The 20916-nt window shown below is 37.4% G+C and overlaps 2 protein-coding genes and 1 pseudogene across 31 annotated transcripts in view; 2 read left to right on the top strand and 1 right to left on the bottom strand.

Moving 5' to 3' along the window:
• Positions 1-8150, top strand: part of LOC107696072 (calcium/calmodulin-dependent protein kinase type II subunit beta-like) — a 65306-nt gene extending 57156 nt beyond the window's left edge. For 17 of the 30 annotated variants that reach the window (XM_016496237.1, XM_016496234.1, XM_016496230.1 and 14 more), the window contains 7 exons: positions 2512-2604; positions 4479-4619; positions 4783-4950; positions 6101-6176; positions 6270-6364; positions 6453-6687; positions 8020-8150. In XM_016496237.1, coding sequence (XP_016351723.1) covers positions 2512-2604; positions 4479-4619; positions 4783-4950; positions 6101-6176; positions 6270-6364; positions 6453-6685 — 806 coding nt within the window. In that variant the 3' untranslated portion in view covers positions 6686-6687; positions 8020-8150. The remainder of the gene's footprint in view (positions 1-2511; positions 2605-4478; positions 4620-4782; positions 4951-6100; positions 6177-6269; positions 6365-6452; positions 6688-8019) is intronic. The other 13 variants (XM_016496249.1, XM_016496248.1, XM_016496245.1 and 10 more) reach the window with 2 other exon arrangements.
• A 3535-nt stretch (positions 8151-11685) lies between these two features.
• LOC107696056 (retinol dehydrogenase 11-like) lies at positions 11686-14346 on the bottom strand. Its single transcript, XM_016496201.1, has 4 exons — positions 13965-14346; positions 13364-13606; positions 12605-12907; positions 11686-12418 (listed from the first exon to the last, which is right to left on the bottom strand). The coding sequence occupies exons 1-4, from the start codon at positions 14083-14085 to the stop codon at positions 12159-12161; spliced, it is 927 nt and encodes a 308-aa protein (XP_016351687.1). The 5' UTR covers positions 14086-14346; the 3' UTR covers positions 11686-12158.
• Positions 14347-16554: 2208 nt separating this feature from the next.
• Positions 16555-20916, top strand: part of LOC107696052 (thyroid adenoma-associated protein homolog) — a 12490-nt pseudogene continuing 8128 nt past the window's right edge.

The following is a 20916-nucleotide window of genomic DNA, read 5'->3' as shown; positions in this document are numbered from 1 at the left end:
AATAATTAAAAATGAATAATTATTTACTCACTTTTGTGTCGTTCCAAAACGGTATGACTTAGTTTCTTCTCCAAAACACAAAAGAAGAGGTTTTAAAGAATGTTTTAACTGTTTTTGTCCATACAGTGAAAGTCAGTGGGGTCCAAAACAACACTGAACCCCACAGACCAAAAAATAAATACATTCTTGAGAATATCTTCTTTTGTGTTCCACAGAAGAAAAAAAATACAGGTTTGCAAAGACACCAAGGCGAGTAAATTAATCTTCATATTTGGGTGTACTAATCAGATTTTACATAGCTACAGAACAAACGGTCAGTCCTAAAGTTCACATTTGAAAAACAAATCAGATTTACACTACCATTTAAAAGTTTGGGATCCTTTTTTTTTTTCTTAAAAGTAACTTTTATTCAGCAATGATTGAATTGATAGAAAGTGACAGTAATTACATTTACAATATTTCAAAAGTCTTCTTTTTCAAATGAATGCTGTTCTTTTGAACTTTCTATTAATTAAAAAAAAATGGTATCCTCTAAAATATAATGCAGCACAGCTGTTTTCAATGTTGATAATAAGATTTTTTTTTACATTATCATTATTGTGCACAAATTATTAGAATGACTTCTGAATGATCATGTGACACTGAAGACTGGCGTAATGGCTGCTAAAAATTCAGCTTTTCCATCACAGGAATAAATTAAATTTTAAAGTATATTAAAATAGAAAACAGTTCTTGTAAATTGTAATAATATTTTACAATTTCACTGGTTTTACTGTATTTTTTATCAAATAAATGCAGCCTTAGTGAGCATAAGAGACTTCTTTCAAAAATATAAAAATCTTACTGAACCCAAACTTTTTAAGTGGTAGTATATGCAGAGTATGAACAAAAGTCTAAACATTTTAGATTCACTTTATGGCCCATTTATATTAAACTGAGAAATTTAGGGAAAAGTTTTAGCCTGAGCTTATTCAGTGCTCACTTCTGGGCTCGAAAACTCTGTTCTGGGTTGGTGTCACTCCTAGTTTCAGTGTCTGTGTCAGCTCTCTCTGCCCCAGAGCAAGGCAAGGGCACCTTGTGCTATAATTAAGCTCAGTGGGAAACAGAGACCCTGGCTATTTCAGAGCGAGTGTGCGTATGAACAGAAAACTTGCCGCCAAATTTCTGGGCAGACAGTGTGCATGACAGGAGCGTGATGTCTTGTTTTCGCTATCACACAAAAGAGACGGTGAGAAGTGTGTGTATGTGTGTGTGTGTTACTTCTAGGTGGTGTTGGGAAATATCTGGCTGCAATAGTTGAGTGATGAATTATGGCGCAGCTGTGAGAAGTTAGCTTAATAATATCTATGCTAGCTTGTAAAGCACTTCTGTTTGAATGAGTTGTTTGAATAGAGGCAGTTTATAAGGACTGTAAATAAGTATTTTCAAACTCTGTGTTTTTCAAGCAGTCAGGTTGATTTCTGCAACCAGCTAGCATGCCTTTTAATGGTCCTTTTATGGTTTAAATAGTCTAGTTTGTTGATTTGATTTAGTAAAACTTTCTATTTTGTTGTGTTTTTTGTGTTCCGTTTCATTATATTCTCTGAACTGATTAAGTTATGGTTGTCATCTTTGCTCAGTCTTTGTCTTGCTTCATTCCTATTTGTAGTAATACAAACACTTTTCATGCACTGCAGAAAATAGCTGTTAGAACTTATGAACTAAAACATTCAGAGATGTTTGTGCTTAAAACCAATGAAAAAATCTGCCAGTGGAAAAAGACAAAATACAGTTATATTCAAGATAGATTTTCTGAAAGCAAGTCTAGTTTTGCTTCTCAGATACTTGTCTTGTTTTAAAGAAACACTTGATTCAAAAATGAAAATTTCTGAAGTTTCTCGTAACTTCATGAAGTTAGACCTGCACAGCTGGCATAGGATTTTTGTGTACAAAACGGATAGTTCCGGTCTTTGATTCTGATTGGCTGAGCCACGTTCGAAGCTGTTGTAAATTACTCTACAAACATACACCTTTGTTTACGTTTGTGTGTTGCTCGGCAACCACTTTGTTGCAACAACAACTGATTCTGAGGAACTACATTGTTTGGTGGAAGAATAATGTTTTTATTAATATAATTACACTTTATTTGCCCTGTTTTATTTTGTGAAACCTTACTACATATATGGAATAACCGTTTTATAAAGGCAACAAGACTCCGCTTCGCGTCGTGCCTAACAACGCCCCTTAGCTGTTATAAATTCACTGTAAACCACGGCTTCTTGGGGCTTATTGCTTTATTTTGGGTGACATATTCCATTAAGGATCTTTCATTTAAAAATAGGATTTTTTTCATTTCATTCGTTGGTAATGTATACTGAAGTAACACTTAGCTAGAACCACCACACTTTACATGAAGGCATCTCGCTCCTCCGGCATTTTCTAGGCTTGAGAATGGCTGCAAAAACCCTATTGATATCAGTATGCTTTCTGTGTCCCATCTCTCTCTGTGTGATGTTGGGGGGCGTCTCACAGGAAAGCTTGTAGATAACAGTTCAGCTCAGTCAAACCCCAGCACCCAGCCTGACTCCGCCCACACACCTCCAGGCCCCTCCCCCGCTCTCTTCAGTAAGTGCCCTCTGACTGCCATGACCTCACCACCTTCCCATAATCCCCTTTTGCATGTGTGTGACACAGATCAGCACTAAAATTAGTAAAGTAGTGCCATTAAATGAGTGGCATTACTGGAGATTATGTTCACAATTTGTGTTCTCATTAGTAAACAGATACTTTGTTTTTAATCAAATCTAATCTTGCCGTTTTCTGTGTCCTGATTGTTTAACCAATTCCTGGTGGTTTCTCTGGATTTATTTAGAGGGATAGTTCAACAAAACAAAAAGAAAATTCTGTCATCATTTACTCACCTTACCTTCATGTTCTTCCAAGCATGTATGAATTTCTTTTTTCTCTGTGAAACATTAAGGAGGTGTTTACACAAAATTCCATTTTAAACTAAAAATGGAAAACTTATGCATTTTGGCTGTTCATTTACAAGACAATGGTGGTTTGGGGGCCTGAAAATGCAAACTTTTGAAAACAGGTTTCAAAGTGCAAGTTTTTGAAAACGATACCATTATCGTCTCGAATATCATGATGTCATGGACATGCGTTATTACGTGTTCGAATAGTGTTCCTTTAAAAAGTGACATTGCCAACTACTGGCATGGTGTGCATAAGACAGCGTTTTAAGTCGTTTTCGTGGATCCAGGGATCGTTTTGACAAAGTTGTCGTCTGTACACAAAAAACGCAAAGGAAAATGTTTTCTATTTTTAGCGCATCGTTGTTGTATAAACGTACCTTGAAAAAGAAATTATATATTATAAATACATGTGTATATGTATACTATCGTTCAATATTTTGGGGTCACTTCGAAGTTTTTAAGGTATTTCATGCCCACTAAGGCTTTTCTTTGATCAAAAATACAGAAAAAAGTAATATTGTGAAACAATATTATAATTTAAAATAACTGTTTTCTATTTGAATATATTTCAAAATGTAATTTATTCCTGTAATGGCAAAACTGTATTTTCAGCATTACTTTAGTGTCACATGATCCTGCAGAAATCATTCTGATATGCTGAATTGGTGCTCAAGAAACATTTGTTATTATTTCTTATTCAGAATTCTTTGATGAATAGAAAATAGAAAAACAGTTTATTCCAATCTACCCCTAACTTTTGAATGGTAGTGTATATTTTATTTATTTATTTAAAAAATACCATACAAGTCCATATAATCATTTGTGACCCTGCACCACAAAATGCTTGGGTATATTTGTAGCAATAGCCCAAAAAATTATAGATTTTTCTTTTATGCCAAAAATCATTAGGATATTAAGTAAAGATCATGTTCCATGAAAATATTTTGTACATTTCCTACCGTAAATATATCAAAACTTAATTTTTGACTAGTAATATGCATTGCTAAGAACTTCATTTGGAAAACTTTAAAGACGATTTTCTCAGTATTTTGATTTTTTTGCACCCTCAGATTCCAGATTTTCAAATAGTTGTATCTCGGCCAAATATTGTCCTATCCTAACAAACCACACATCAATGGAAAGCTTTCAGATGATGTATAAATCTCAATTTCCAAAAATGTACCCTTATGACTGGTTTTGTGGTCCAGGGTCACATTTGTTAAGTTAAAAGTCCATATAATCAGTTGCTACAGTATGTTCTTATGTTAGCCATATGGTAGCTTTGTGTGGAAAAGACTGAAATTATTTACTAGTAAATCTTACTCCTACTGCAGCTCAGATACCCCAAAACCATTGAATGTTTGAAATAATGTATGGGTAAACAATGATGAAATAGATTTTAATTTTTGAGTAAACTGTTCCTTTAATGCCACTGCACACAGGACTGCTATAACTGTTCTGCTCCTTTTCTAAGCTCAACTCCACTCTGTTATTTCTGTCCTGCCCTGTCTGGGCCCACAGCTGCCACTAAGTTCACTGATCTATTGGGTGTAGTTCGCCGGGGCTCGGTGCCTACATATGATGGTGAGGGGGGGAGAACTATCACTCCAGCTGTTGTTTCTGCCCCCTCCACTCCCCAGAACCCTAACATTCCCACACAGAGTAAGTCCCTGATGGACCAGTATGCAAACAGGTTATTCAGAAGAAGTTCCATGTTTATTAGAAACTTTTCGCTCACTGCATATTTGATTAACCATGTTTTCTGCTAGTGACTAGTCTTTTTTTTTTTCTTCTGTCATCTGCCTTTCGTCAATTATGCATCCAGTGTCACGTTTGACTGATCTAGTGAGCAGTGTGCGCAGACCTACAGCCCCTCATACAGACAGTGAGCCATCAGCAGCCAGCAGACCCCTTACTGCCCCAGTATCTGCCCCATCACACCCCTCCCCTTCCCCTGCTCAACCGTCCTCGAGCCCCCTGCTGTCAGCACATTGTGAGTATGTGGTGTCAGTGTCTGTGCTGGCATTACTGGCACAGCAGCATGAGTTTTTGATTTCCTGGGAGTGTAAAAAAGCAGCAATGATGCTACTGGACTAACATGCATAGAGTGTGGATTTCTCGAATGATTTAATCACATCACTGTGTACACCTGGCTGGGAGTAACATGCATCTCAAATGCGTCATCTGTGACCACTTTTGTATTATGAAGAGGAGAGTCTCTCACAAGTATTATTGCAGGTTGATACAGCACAAAAAAACTAAAAAGTTGAAAAAATATACTGTATATACAGATACACACTACTATTCAGACTTTTGGGATTGGTAAGATTTTTTTTGTTTTTGAAAAGTCTCTTATGGCTTCCAAGGCTGCATTTATTTGATAAAAAAAATGCAGTAAATATTATCACAATTATAAAAAGTCTTCTATTTGAATATTTTAAAATAGTAAAAGTTTTCAGCAGTCATTACTCCAGTCTTCAGTGTCAAATAATCCTTCAGGAATCATTCTAATATGCTGATTTGTTGCTCAAGAAGCATTACTTATTATTATAATTATTATAAGAAATCTATGATATTGTTATGTCACATTAAAACTCTCTTGGAAACTTCTTACCATTCTGTCATAAGTATCATATTTTGTCTTTTTTTTTTTTCTTCACACAAAAATAATCATTAAACAGTATATTTAAGTAATATAAACAAACTACTTGTGATTGGACCACCTGGTCTTACAGAGAATCTTTGAATTGTGTTGCCTCTAGAGATTGAGTTGTGTTTTAACCTTCAGTTATTTGAGCTGTGGTATTTGGAGTCCTGTGACTAACAGAGCTGGAAAGGAAATGCTGTGTGTGAGAGCACGTACGGTAGTGTAGGTGGCTGAAATCTGTTTGGGTGGATGTTCAGACAACCTGTTTTTTTTTTTTATTTGTGTGTGTGTGTGTGGGCTTCTGTCTGTCACAGCAGCTTGTGTACTGATGCAAAAAGACACATTAGAAATGAGTCTACTGAATAAATTAGAGTGAACCTGTGAAACATATTTTGCGGTGTTTTAAAAGATATTACTGCTTACCCATAATGCTCCTCCTTCATGCGCATACTAATACAAGCTGGCTTCTGTTAACGCCGACTTCCTCTTTCTACAGCACGCAAACAGGAGATCATCAAAATCACTGAACAGCTTATTGAGGCTATCAACAATGGCGACTTTGAAGCCTATGCGTAAGTTACTTGTGTGTGAGGTGTATTTTTAACTTTACCCACAATTGACAGTAAATGAGATGGCACTGAAACAATTGCTTTAATTATTTCCAGTAAAATCTGCGACCCTGGACTCACCTGCTTTGAACCTGAGGCCTTGGGAAACCTGGTGGAGGGGATGGACTTCCACAGATTTTACTTTGAGAACTGTAAGCGGAGTCGGATTACTCTTCACTTCTACCCTGTCGGTCATGACGTCTGTTCATTAAAGTGTGGCCGTTTCTCACTCTGTCATAGTGCTGTCTAAGAACAGTAAGCCCATCCACACCACCATCCTTAACCCTCACGTGCACCTGATTGGAGATGAGGCCGCCTGCATCGCCTACATCCGCCTCACGCAATACGTGGATGAGCAGGGCCGGCCGCGCAGCAGCCAATCTGAAGAGACGAGGGTGTGGCATCGCCGGGACTCTAAATGGCAGAATGTCCATTTCCACTGTTCGGGAGCTCCAGCCGCCCCTCTACAGTGAAGGTACATCCTCGTATAGACAGATTAATGTTATTTAAAGGGTTAGTTCACCCAAAAATGAAAATTCTGTCATTAATTACTCACCCTCATGTCATTCTAAACCCGTAAGACCTCCGTTCATCTTCGAAACACAAATTAAGATGTTTTTGATTAATTCTTAGAGCTCTCTGACCCTCCATAGACAGCAATGTAATTACCACGATCAAGGTCCAGAAACGTAGCAAGGAGATCGGTAAAATAATCCATGTGACCTCAGCGGTTCAACCATAATTTTACGAAGCTACGAGAATACTTTTTCACACACACACACGTCACCGCGCAAAAATTAAAATTCTGTCATTAATTACTCACCCTCATGTCATTCTAAACCCGTAAGACCTCCGTTCATCTTCGAAACACAAATTAAGATGTTTTTGATTAATTCTTAGAGCTCTCTGACCCTCCATAGACAACAATGTAATTACCACGATCAAGGTCCAGAAACGTAGCAAGGAGATCGGTAAAATAATCCATGTGACCTCAGCGGTTCAACCATAATTTTACGAAGCTACGAGAATACTTTTTCACACACACACACGTCACCGCGTGACGCATCTGACACAGAATAGCATACGCTGTTTGCCTTCAGTGGATACTCTCCAAAATGGCGCTAGGGTGGGGAGACGAATTGTTGAATAAAGTCGTTATTTTTGTTTTCTTTGCGGTGCCGGAGATGAACGGAGGTCTTACGGGTTTAGAACGACACGAGGGTGAGTAATAAATGACAGAATTTTTATTTTTGGTTGAACTATCTCTTTAAGTCTTTAACAAATTCTCCTTGTGCCTTAAAATAATCAAATTTTGTACACTACCGTTTAAAAAGTTTGCAGTCAGATGTTCTTTTGAATTTGAAGAATCCTGAACAAAATGTATCACAGTTTTCACAAAAATATTTAGCAGCATCTTCATTATATAGTTGCCTTAAAATATGCCGGTATTATATAATTCACCACTGTTAGAGAGAACACATTTTGGTCTTTTCACAGTTACTGAGATATAACCCTAGTGACAATTACACTATAAACATTTTTTTTTTTTTAAGTTGTAAATAAAACATATTGTTGGAGTATGTTTTTCTAGAAAATACTATTTCAGTCTTTCTACTTCAAAAAATTCTGTTTAATTCAGTATTTCTTTGTAATTATTTGTGAAATTTTCGAATTAAATTTGTTTCTACACCAATTTTTATTTATTTTTTCTTCAGTGTAGCCTTGGTCTGCTCATTGCACACTCTTGAACAGATTGTGTAGTTGTACAAAGTGACGACACGCAGCTAACAACCTTATTTTTCCTCAGGTTGAGCTCATTGTAGCCACATCTAACAAGAGAGCCCAGCCAGAAATGGAGAGTGCAAGAGTAAAAGAGAGAGAGTGAGGGAGGGGGGGGAAGTTGGAGAGAGGGAGGAAGGAAAGCGAGCCCAGTGATGGGTGGCTGTGAGTCTGCAGCGCCTGACCCTCGGGGGGGGGGGGGGGGGAAGTTGGAGAGAGGGAGGAAGGAAAGCGAGCCCAGTGATGGGTAGCTGTGAGTCTGCAGTGCCTGACCCTCCCACAATGGGCCCGGCCCCCTCACCTGCCAATCACTTTTGTGCGTCGTCTTCTGTCTTACCTTCAGCTTTACCCCCTCCCTCCCAGACACCGTCCCTGTATCTTTACACCCGTGCAGAGACTCACCTCGTTGTGCACATGTGCTGTGTGGAGTTGGACAGTCTTTGATTAGTACGGATAATAAAGCCTCAGCGAGTCGTCTGTGAAATGCCATGCTTTCTGTCGCACCTTCCCAGTGTGAGTAATGTTACACTGATTCGCCGTCCTCACTTACAGTGTGTAGATTTTCAATAATATTGTTATTCTTCTTATTATTATTAATATTGTTCTTACTGTTGTTATTAGTATTAAATACAAAAGCAATTGTATGTGTCACTTACACAATTCACGTTCTGGATGCCAATGATTTGTAATTTATGCCTTTTCTTTTCCGAACATTTTTGGAGAGCATGATTTTTTCATTATATCATTATATCCATTTCTGTGGTGATATGGAGAAATAATGGCCGCCGTTTATGTACAGGCTTCTCAGTGTGATTCACATCCAACCGAAGCGTCTGTCCATGTGTGTTCAAACGTTAGTGGACATTTGTTGGTATGTGTGTCTGTTTTGGGGCAGATTCTACCAGAGCCTGATAAAGAACGACGTGATGTTCGGGGTCTTCCAGCTTTAGTCGTTATTTCTCGCATCATTAGCTCAGATTTGGAATAATTCAGCAGATTTGCTGTCAGTTGGCGAACTTCATATTGTATGAACAATTCCTTGTTCTGGAAAGCCACAATTGTGCTTTATATGTAACCTGTTGCAACGTTAGTATTAGATTTTAGTGTTAGTGTTGCGATATTTCGAATTTTTTTCGTTTCTTCTTCAGCTGAGCCAGCGGTGTTAGGTTGGACCGACTGAATCAAACTAAAAGCCATACCTCAGCTGAACATACAGTAGGCATACCAGATGATGACCTCCTCATTCGTGTGTTTTCTCGGACTATGGAAAGATGTGGACATCCAATGACATCATTAGAGGAGATTGTTCTAAAAAAAAACAACTATTGTATCTCAACACTAGTCATAGTGGAGGTTTAAAGTCATTGGAGGCCATTAGAGAGCAGCTGATTGAAGGAATTTTGGTGGGTTTTTAGCTGACGGAGTTACATATTTTTGCTTTTTTGAGTTTTTTTGCTCTTATATGTTGACATTTATATTTTTCGTGACATATAGCGTTGACTTATCAATATTACTCATTCTATTTTTGAGAGTTTATATATATTTAGTTTGTCGTCGGTGAGAGACTTTTAAGGAGAGTGAAAATGTTGTTACCCTGGATCCTTTTTAAAGTGTGTTTACCCTTTGGATGGGCAAAGTGCAAGGAGCGTGAAAGTCTTTCGAAGAATGAAGAGGTTCGTAGTCAAAATCGGCAGCAATAGTTTTATATGTCAGAAGATGGTAAGATAGAGTTTATGGAGTGCATGTCACACCTCGTACAACTTTATACTGGTTTCACTCTACTTCTAAAGGGTTTGAGCCATGGTGAACTGACGTGTCAGTGTGACATCATCACCCGGTCATGTGACTATTTTATTGACCTTGTGTCCTCAGGTTGTATTTATTTATTTGATATTATCGCAACTTCTTACATGCTTCTTACGTTTGTGTACGACACTTTGTCTAATGTTTGAACTCACTAGCTTTGAGCCACGTCATATCGATAATGACTACTGATCTTTTTTGTTGTTATTATTTGAAAGAAATTGTCTCTCACACAGATAAAAAGAGGCAATCTTTTAAAATCCAATCAAAATATTTCTCTCAAACAAAGCGACCCCGCGAGGCACGTGTACTTGTGTTTGTGCTCCGGTGTTCTGCTTCTGTTAAAGTTGCGTCTCATTCGTCAATGCTTTATCTCATGCAAAACTTCACCTGTGTTTATACGAGTGATCAGAGTTCCACACCTGTCCGCTCCCTAAAAAAAAAATCACAAAAAAAAAACACAAACAAAGCAAAACAGCATGTAAAAAGTGTACTGTTCTGTGTGTTTAGCAACGAAAATAAACATGTTGAAGAGTGAAAGTGCACATCGCTATTAAAACAGGACACACAGTATTGAAACTGCAGTTTACATGCATTTCAGCTGGAATTTCTTTGCATGATAGTCACTTGAACACTAGGTTTGGTGTTATTTATCTTTTTGATTTAATTTTTTCTATTGAATGCTGGTTTACCTAAACCTTTCTCTTATCTGTTTTACCAGTATATATATATATATATATATATAATATTTTTGTCCCAAAATTATGCTGACAATGGCTGTGTAAATGACGAAGACTATAGCTACGAAATGTCGGTGATTATGGAAATGGTGATATTTCTACAGCATGCTTTTGTATTAAGCTCATTGTTGTCAGTGCAGGGTGACTGATATTTATATTAACGACTATAAGATTTCTCATTAGTATGAGACTGCTTAACTTCAGAGAAGCACTTGCAATATTAGCTAAATATGCATGGTTTTTTTTCGAAATCACTTGAAGCTAAATTTGTATCGGCAGTGACATAGATCTGCTGTTTGTGCTTTGCGGATATTCACCAAACCTGAATGGCCAATAAAATCATGGATTGTTTCTGACTTTTATCAGTCTTTTATGACTAACTTAACAATTACAGCTCAGTAGATAGCGGAGATCCAGAGTATTTTTACCTGCACCGACGACATTGTCCATCTTTAAGCACAGGACTGTTTCCGTTCGACTCGTCATATCACTTCTCTGATTGGAAACAGTACCGGATAGTTTCTCTGAAGTTGAGTTTTCTCACAGTAGCCCTCTGTTAGTTTTGTTTTTCTGTATAAGATAATATTCTCTTTGATTTCTGAGGATTCTTACTCTTGTTATTGCTCTGTTCTCAAACATGCTCTGTGTATTCCCTGACTTAAGCAAATGTGTTCAAAAGATATAAATAAATGATTTAAATACTGAAGAATCTTGTGCATGTATTCAAAATTGACAAGCAATATGTTTTTAAAGGGTTTTTACTTGAAATAATGCATGCTGATGGCTTATACCATCAATCAACAACCTCATAGCTCCCAGTTGGTCTATTTCAACATGTTAAAAAATCAATTCCACTATGGAGAAAATGAATGGGATTTTTACTTCCTTAACCTGACTATTGCAATCTATTTTAGGGATTTTTAAAACTGTCATTTCCAGGCCTGCCAGGTTATGGAAATAAGTACAATCTTTAAATCAATCGTAATATTTAATATTGAGGGTTTTGAAGGAGACATTTTACACTACTCCGTAAGCTGTAATGCAAATGGGAATAGCTTTTTCAACCACTTTTTTATCTTTATTTTCCATTAGCATTTAAAATGCTTTTTAATTAAAAAATTCTACCTTGGGTAAAAATGAACCTTTTTCCTTTTTTTTTTTGGTACTTTTTTAGAGTTTAAAAATGTCACCTTTGACATGGAGTGATCAAATGTATAAATGCAAAAGGAAATGTAAATAGCTTTGGATAAAAGCATATGCCAAATGCATTAATGCAACCTTTGTAATTCTGCTAGATTTGTACGCTTTCGTGCTTTGATTTGTTTGCATTTCTAAATGGTCACCCTCCATCTTCTTAAATGGAATTTGTAGAGACCTATTTACATTCTTCACTAATTAAAGTGTTTAATGAAAACATGGGCAATTCAATACTGCATGTCAAACACCACATCAATCATCATCAAATAAATTACACTGTAAAAAACAGCACACACAACGTCAAAACTCTAAATAGTGCCATAAAAATCACATTCATACAAACCAAAAACTAGCATGGTTTTCCATAAGCAACATAAGAATCAGTCTGCTTCTCAAACATGCAAACAAAAAGCACTGTATACTGTTATCAGGCCAGTTTAACTAGTCTCTCACTGGCCTCCCAAAGTTTTTTTGCTACTCCAGAATCTCTAGCGAAGGCTCTTAGATGAGCCGGCCGACAGTCAGTGAAGTATCCTCCGTTGTGCGGCAGCACCTCGTCTGATACAGCGCAGTAGACCACCGTCTGCGCCCCAGCCTCACATGAAACAAAAAACATGAACATCACCACCTGCACCAGGATCCGGAACAGAACTGAGTAATGACAGGTCCAGTTACTCTGAACGTAACCTGAATGAGACAAAAGATACAAGATGAACTTCACAATAATCAGTTCAGACGATTATAGATTCTTGCTAAGGTGAAGATCACTATTATTACAGCTCACACTTAGGGACACCAGGAACACCCTAGCAACCACATAGCAACCTTTTCTGCAGTTGTAGAGAAAGTCAGGCTATATTTTAGATATCTCACCAGGGTGAACGGCATACGCAGTCACTCCTTTCCCCTCCATCATGTGAGCGAGCTCCTGTGTGAAGTAAATGTTGGCCAGCTTGCTGCGGCAGTAGGTGAAGAACGGGAACAGGTTGTAGTTGAGATCTTGGAAGTCCAGCTTCTGGTACTTGTAGCTGGAGCAGGTGAGGGTGATCACTCTGCTCGGTGAGCTCTCTTTCAGTCGTGGGAGAAGAAGGTTCGTCAGTAAGAAGTGGCCAAGGTGGTTCACGCCAAAGCACATGGAGAAATCATCATCTGTCCAGTCGAGAACGCTGGGCATGCCTGAGGGGAAAAAACATACATTTGATGAAAGCACAGTAAATTTGTAATATTGTGTGAAATATTATTACAATTTAAGAAATTTGTGAATGTAATTTATTTCATGCTGATTTGGTGCTCTTGAAACATCTCTTAATGTTGAGTTTTTGCCGCTTAATAATATTGTGGAAATCGTGATACACTAGATAGGGCCCTAACTTATGTTTTTTTTTTTTGTTATTAAAAATAAAAAATAAGCAAGCCCAGCCCAGGTGACAAAAAGTAATGCAAAAGTAACGTTATGCATTACTTTAAATAAAAGTAACTAAGTAACGCAATTTGTTACTTTTTTATGGAGTAATATTGTAATGCATTACTTTTAAAAGTAACTTTCCTCAACACTGTCTAGAGGGTCCCCGGACCCCAGTGTGAAAACCCTTGGTTTAGACCACCAGTTGCCACCCTGATATCCATCCTCACCTGCGTTATTGATCAGAATATCCAGCCGTTTCTCCTTTTGTAAGAAGGTTTTGCTGAACTCTCGTATAGACCTCATGTTGGCCAGGTCAACCTCCATATACAGCACATTCATATTGTGGCTCCTGGCTTTGATCTCTCGAACAGCCTTCCTGGCTTTCTCCTCATCCCTGCAGGCGATGATCACACGAGCTCCTCGCAAAGCCAGCAACACAGCCGTCTCCTTCCCAATACCACTGTTCCCACCTGAAACATACAGCCGCCATGCCACATGAGATGTACAAGAATAAAAGAGGGTCTTAAAAGCAGGGGAGCTTTACACTTCTCAAACATCTCATTCACAATAGCAATGACCTTCCTATAAAGGATACTCCAGAACAACACAGAGTAACACATGATTCTCATCATTCAACAAATGTAATTTGGCTTTAGATGACGGTTTGGCTTTTAATATGTAAAGGAATATGTAAAAAGACAAATGAAAAGGCATACAATCAACTCGAATGATTTGTATGACCTGTAGTAGCATTCAGCAGCTGTCCATCATGTTACTCTAAGAGATGCTACTCTTAATAATCGGAGATATGAAGCCTAAAGTACTCACCAGTTATAAGAACCGTTTTTCCATCTAACCTCTTCACATCCATGCAATACCTTCTCCGTTTCAGCCATTTCAATATCAAAAAGCACAAAAGTGCGGATAATATAGTGTATAACAGATACATGCTCTGTTAGCTAAGCCAGCATAAAACAAACTGACCTCTTTAAAGCTATTGCTAATGCAACATTCAATTAAATTATTGCCACTTTTTAGCTCACAGCTTTAGCCCATTCAGAGGGGGAACATGGCAATTAATTGTTCATTTGGATTCAAGGATTTTTCATTTTAAAAACGTACTGTAGCATCGGAGACTGTGTTTACAGCCTGATACTGTAGCCATTAGCCATGTACGTTAGATTATCATACAGTCGTGCCGGTAGGGGCGCTGGCGTGCGCTAATCGTGTATGTGACACTGTCTCGCTGTAGAATGAGAAGCATTGACTTTACACATAAACTGTAGTCTTGTCCATATACCCACACTTGCGGTCTTTGCACTTGACCACTTGACTACTTATATAACGTATTTCCTGTATTTGGCCCAAGTGTTCAAGTGAGCATGAAGACCACAAGTGTGTGTCGAACTTTTCATTACCTGATGGGACACACTTGTAGTGTTGTAAAAATGCAAGTGTTTACATAGCTTTATTTTAATTTTAAATACTTTGCATTTTAAAATCAACTTCTACATGTCTGTTCAGTAGTCCATATAACATGACAATTTTAATTTGTGGTGCTTCTAATTAAGTGATAAAAAGCAGTTGCACATGTTGTACAAAATAAATATCACCACTACTCATCTTTGCACCAATAAAACGTAAAAACAGTGTTTTTCTACCAAATTATATGTAGTATCTAATTATTATATTAATATTTAACTTGCATTGGAAAGGTTTCCATGACCTCTCGCGAGATCTCGGCAAAAAGTCTCACGATTTATTTCCAGAACATGATGCATGATGGGATACACTAAGCCTCGAATAGCGCTCCGGAGCGGTATTCGAGATAGTGTGGGTTTAGTATCCAATAAGGGCACTGCGCTCTGGCGTTTTTAAAGTCCGCGTGAACCGGAAGTTGCTGCCGACTTTATTTCAGTGTAGTGACGTATTTCCATCTGAAACGGAATATTGAATAGAGGGCATGGTTTTGTGTTTGCGCTGCTCCTCTGTCTCTCACTCATAGCAATCTAACGGTTAGAAGGGTGTGTTTAGAAGGATATTCTGCCCAAGCCGTCAAACTGACGCCATCAGAGAAGGACTGCCATTCCAGAGCGGAAGTAAATGTTCAGATTTTGATTAAAGATTACGAAGACAAACCATTTTTTTTCAGCGGATTAACTTGCACGGATTAATTGTTTACATCAAGACTAGCAATGTGCGCTAGTGAAGTAAATAAAGTCAATTTTGATTTCATGTGGACTTTAAGAGGAAAATGGAATTCATTGTTAATGATCCGCAGAAACATTTAAATTAACTTTGTGTTAGCTCCATTTGAGTAGCACTGCATAAAGCAGGAATTCAGCCAAGGAAAGCCTAAACACCATTTTTACCTTTGTTTAACTAATTTATGTCAATATGTTTTTTTTTTAATAATCTTAAAGGACTATAATCCTAGTGGAATGTATTCTTCCTCATTTTTTGATCTCAAACAGTCAAACAGATAATGAATATAACAGTTCAGGAGCAGATCCAGGGGACAATGTAGCCTTTAACACACATGACCTTGTTCTGTGGTAAACGGTGATAAGCATGTTAAGTTCTGACTCTTGTCACAGCAGACACTAGAGTTATTAACTGGATGTTTCTCTTGTTAATAAATGATTAATTTAAAAACTATGGAGATGACAGTTATGTCTAAATTAAATTATATGACTTCATCAATCAGCCAGAGATGTTTTAGGTCAAAGCTACCGCTCTGGGGGCTCATATTTGTGTGTGTATTTGTGCAGGATGGGCTATTATATAGAAACAAGTGCGTGTCAGAGTATGACATTGCTCTGGGCCCTTTATTCTGCTTGTTACAGTGTTGAAGTAGTTGCTGCCGACTTTATTTCAGTGTAGTGACGTATTTCCATCTGAAACGGAATATTGAATAGAGGGCATGGTTTTGTGTTTGCGCTGCTCCTCTGTCTCTCACTCATAGCAATCTAACGGTTAGAAGGGTGTGTTTAGAAGGATATTCTGCCCAAGCCGTCAAACTGACGCCATCAGAGAAGGACTGCCATTCCAGAGCGGAAGTAAATGTTCAGATTTTGATTAAAGATTACGAAGACAAACCATTTTTTTTCAGCGGATTAACTTGCACGGATTAATTGTTTACATCAAGACTAGCAATGTGCGCTAGTGAAGTAAATAAAGTCAATTTTGATTTCATGTGGACTTTAAGACCTGGGACAGTCTTGCGCACTTACTTCCTGTCGCGCGCACGCGCTCTCAAGTGGCCAAGACCGCAAGTGTGTGTATTTGGACAAGGGGCGTGTCTCATTTAGAAGGCTGCGCCCTCCGGAGGTCGAATCCTCTGGAGGTCGCATCCTCTGTAGGATGAGTATACGAAGTGTCCTCAACCTAGAATTAAACGAGACGGCCTTCGTAGTTCATGAATGTAGCATGTCATCAGTACTTCAGTGTTGGTTAGTATGCCTACGTACTTATTTATAGAATATCTATTTTATATTATATTTATTTATTATACCTTTCAAAATATTGCGGTTGGTAAGACTTTTAAAAATGTTTTTGAATTTGTTATTTGAAAAAAGATATAGTAAAATTGTCATATTGTACAAATTTTAAAAATTGTAAACAATGTTTTTAATTTTTATGTATTTTAAAATGTAATTTATTCCTGTGAAGGCAACGTTCAATTTTAATCTCTAATACGCAGATTTGTTGCTCAAAAACATTTCTTATTATTATCAATGTTAAAAATCTTTGTGCTGCTTTCGATAAACAGAAAGCTTTTATTTTAAATATACATCTTTTGTAACATTATAAATGTCTTTACTTTATCTATAACGTACGATTAACTCATTTGCTTGGTTAGTTGCCTGTTTTCATAACATGTGAATTTTGTGCATCTCAGAAGCGTGGAGATTGACAGTAGGTGAGCTACAGGTGGACTGTCGTCCCAGACGTCAGGACGGAGTGGACAGACTGGCTGTATGCAGGGGGTTGTTAACTTGCTGCAGAAATGACATTCTTGTCAGTCACCATGGCAAAAAAAGGGTACATAAGCAGTGCATAGACTGCTTTTTCTAAGAATGATCCAAAGTGGAACATATAAGTACTTACTCTTTCTTTTGTTTTATCAGACTTGTCTTCTCCTGAATGGGTTGTTCCCCTTCATCTCAGCTCTTTGTGAAGAAAAGCTTGACTGTCATTACTATGTTTTTCAAGGTACAAGCTCTCTATCATCATGTGTCATTCTGTAGATTGCTAGGTCCATACATGACCGCAGTGACAAAAGTTGTATGCATATGTGTTTTGTAGTGTTTACCATTTGGCTGAAGAGGCTGAAAGAGTGCCTCAGTGAGGTTTGGGAAGTTACTGGTGCTCCTTTCGATTCAGACCTCCAGCAGCACCTTATACAAATCATCTGGAGCAATGCAGAGACCCCAGTAAGCCTTTTACGTACAATGAATTTGAATATTCTTTATTTTAAGGTATATGGATTTGAACAAACCCCTAAGGGCCATGTTTTAAAACCACTCAGAACACTCTAGCAGTTTTGTACGGGCAACAACCACTCATATTTTCTTAAGAAAATTTAAAAATCCATATTAAATGATAAAACCAGACATTTAACCAAAGTTAATTACAGCAAAACATCCATTCTGCTGGTATTTTCTTCATTACTTTTATTGTAGTTGGATGGTGTTGCGGAGGTGACACGCAGTGCTTTCTGTCTGCTTATGGAGATCTATGAGAAGGATTGTCTGCACTTTGAGAACACTGAGAAAAGACTTTATGTGGAATTATTGAATAGCATATCAGAACTGCCTTGGGAATCCAAAGCAAAATATTTACCACTTACTGCAATTCTGCCATATGCAGGAACAGACCAGGTAAGAGAAGTGACTGGGCACCCTTGTACATGCTACTCCATTTTTGTATTTGACATTTTTTTTATGCATTTTATAGCTATCATGTTATTATTAATAATATAATATGAATATTATTAATAATATTGTAAGTATAAGAATAAAGAAAAAAAATTTAAAAATATTTTTAAATATTTATAAATTTATTCTCATGTAAATTATAGTATACATTTTATATAATATAAATGTAAAAATAAAATAAATAATATAATATTTATATCAAAAATACATTTTTATGTAATTACTACATATTTTGGAAACAAAGTTTTATCTTCGCTTTCTGAGAGGCTTATTAGCATCAGTTCATTATCAAATTAATTGTAAATAAATGTAAATTAAAATGTAGTTTCTCCTCTTAAAAAGGTTTTGGAACTGTATCCAGCTCTTCCCTCTCACATCCTAAAATGCGTCTCCACCAATCACCTTTCTCCATGTGTCTCAGAAGTCTACAGATCCCTCCTCCAGGAACAGAAACGGGAGCTGCTTATAAATGCATCCCAAGAAGCACCACCCACTGAACAAGACTTAGCTAATCAATGGGTTCTGCGGTGGCAACCAGTCATTCTAAAGGCTTTGACTTCAGAATCAATTCTTCTTCAAAAAACCGCTTCTAGCCATCTTCTGCCTTTGACACTACGTACATTTCCAAGTGCTTTTAACACTCTGTTGTCAGCTCTGGACCCCATGGCTCCCAGTCACCTTCACGCGTGGTCCTGTGTCATGAGCGCCCAGCGGGCCACAAGTGGAAATTCTCTTTGGAGTGTAGACAGCCCCCATGTTCTTCAGACTCTCCATCTTGCCCTCTCCTCTCTGGATGACAGTGTCCGGCTTGCAGCTCTGAACCTCCTCTGCTGCAGTCCAAAGACTAAAGAAGCCCCATCACAAGTGGAGTATTCCACTCTGAGAGACTTCATCTCACTCAATCTCAACAGCGAATCGTCACCATTCCGCCAGCATCTTCAGGCAGCACTGAGGAAATTCTTGGTGAGAATAAGAGACCGTTGCATGGCAAGCATCAAGGGCCATAATAGTAAAAAAGGGCTCACGGAGAAAGAGGAGGCGGAGCTTAAACAAGGAGTCGGTGAGGAATTTTGAAATTAACATTTTATGAAAATACATCTTATATATTTTTATATTTGATTTCAACATTATTTTAAAGGTGCACAAGTAATATTTGCTGCCACTCATTTGTCTTTCTAAATAACCAATATGATGATAGTCTTTGACTACTGGCATCTATTGGCATGGATGCAAGTTTTCAATTTTCAGTGCCATTGTAGAAGTTTATAGGTGTGTTAGTCACCCATAATTAATGATAATCCAAATTGTTTAACATATTTGTCGGAAGTACTATTCATTTGTTTAGGTATGAAGCGTTTTAATCAATAGAACACAATAAAATGGCTTTAAGATCATGTGGGTTTTTTCATGATATTTTCTCTCAATGTTTGTTGACTGGCTCTGCCAGCTGTCACTGGTCTATTTGACTCCTGACAGCAGCTACCAGAGGAAGAAGACTGTTCTACTCCTGCTGTCTGCGGTGCTGGAAACATGTACAGACACCTGGAGTCCAGACAGAAAGAAGGGACAACCACCTGGTAATAAAACAACACTTACAAAATTATATCATGGTAATATCATATTTTTGGGTAGTACCATGGTATCCTTTGAAGTACCTTGGAATACATATTGTGAAATGTTTGATCTTTTAACTCTTATTGATCTCTAACTTCAAATTGATTATTTTATGTTCAGTGCTAAATATAATAAAATGATATCAGAGATTGATTTTTGTTTTGTTTTCATTTTTTAGCCAATATGTCTACTCTTATAAACTGGGCTAAAGAGAGGGGAAAGTGGGATTTCTTCTCAAAGTCAAAGATGCTTGTCCTGATTGGCTGTTTAGAGGATTCAACCAATGAGGTAAAACTAAATGAATAGACACTACTGTTCAAAGTGTGGGATCAGCTAGATTTGTTTAAAGAAATTAATACTTTTATTCACCAAGAATGCATTGAATTGATCAAAAGTGGTAGTAAGGACATTTAATAAGATAATGTTAGCAAGAAAAGGTTTCTTGAGCACCAAAACAGCATATTAGAATGATTTCTGAAAGATCATGTGACACTGAAGACTGGAGTTATGGCTGCTGAAAATTCAGCTCTGTCATCTTAAGAATACATTCTAAAATATATTTATTAAAAAATAAACAGAAAACAGTTATTTTAAATTGTAATGATATTTCACAACATTACTGTTTTTACTGTATTTTTGATCAAATAAATGCAGCCTTGGTGAGCATGAGAGAATTCTTAAAAAAAAAAATATTAAGATCTTACCGACCCCAGACTTCTGACCTAAATTGTATGCACAGTTGAAACCCTTACCCCAATTGTCCGTAATGTGATGTGTTTGCCTGATATGTTGTTCCTGTGCTGTAGATTCGTGAACTGTCTGCAGAGCTACTTCTCAGATTTTTCCCCCCATCTCTCCCTGATGATGTCACAGCTGTGCTGTTGAGCCGGGCAGAACGGCTGCTTCACAGCTCACGGGTCCAGGAGGCCCAGATGGGAGCACTGATGATCAAACTTCTACTGCACAAGTGAGCAGACATCATTTTTGTCTCTTTTTGTATGAGAAGATACACATACACTACCATTCAAAAGTTTGGTGTTTGGTATTGCAGTAAAAACAGAAATATTGTGAAATAGTATTTAAATTGTAAGTAACTATTTTCTATTTGAATATAAATGGAATATATTCCTTTGATGGCAAAGCTGAATTTCCATTTCTATGTGACTCATTTTTTTCAGGATTCTGTGATAAATAGAAAGTTCAAAAACACAGCATTTATTTAAAAA

This window comes from Sinocyclocheilus anshuiensis, unplaced genomic scaffold (assembly GCF_001515605.1).
Source record: "Sinocyclocheilus anshuiensis isolate Anshui unplaced genomic scaffold, SAMN03320099.WGS_v1.1 scaffold935, whole genome shotgun sequence".
In the NCBI taxonomy this organism is placed as follows: domain Eukaryota; kingdom Metazoa; phylum Chordata; class Actinopteri; order Cypriniformes; family Cyprinidae; genus Sinocyclocheilus; species Sinocyclocheilus anshuiensis.
The sequence above is the reverse complement of the archived record's forward strand: the minus strand, read 5'-3'. Positions and strand labels throughout refer to the sequence as shown.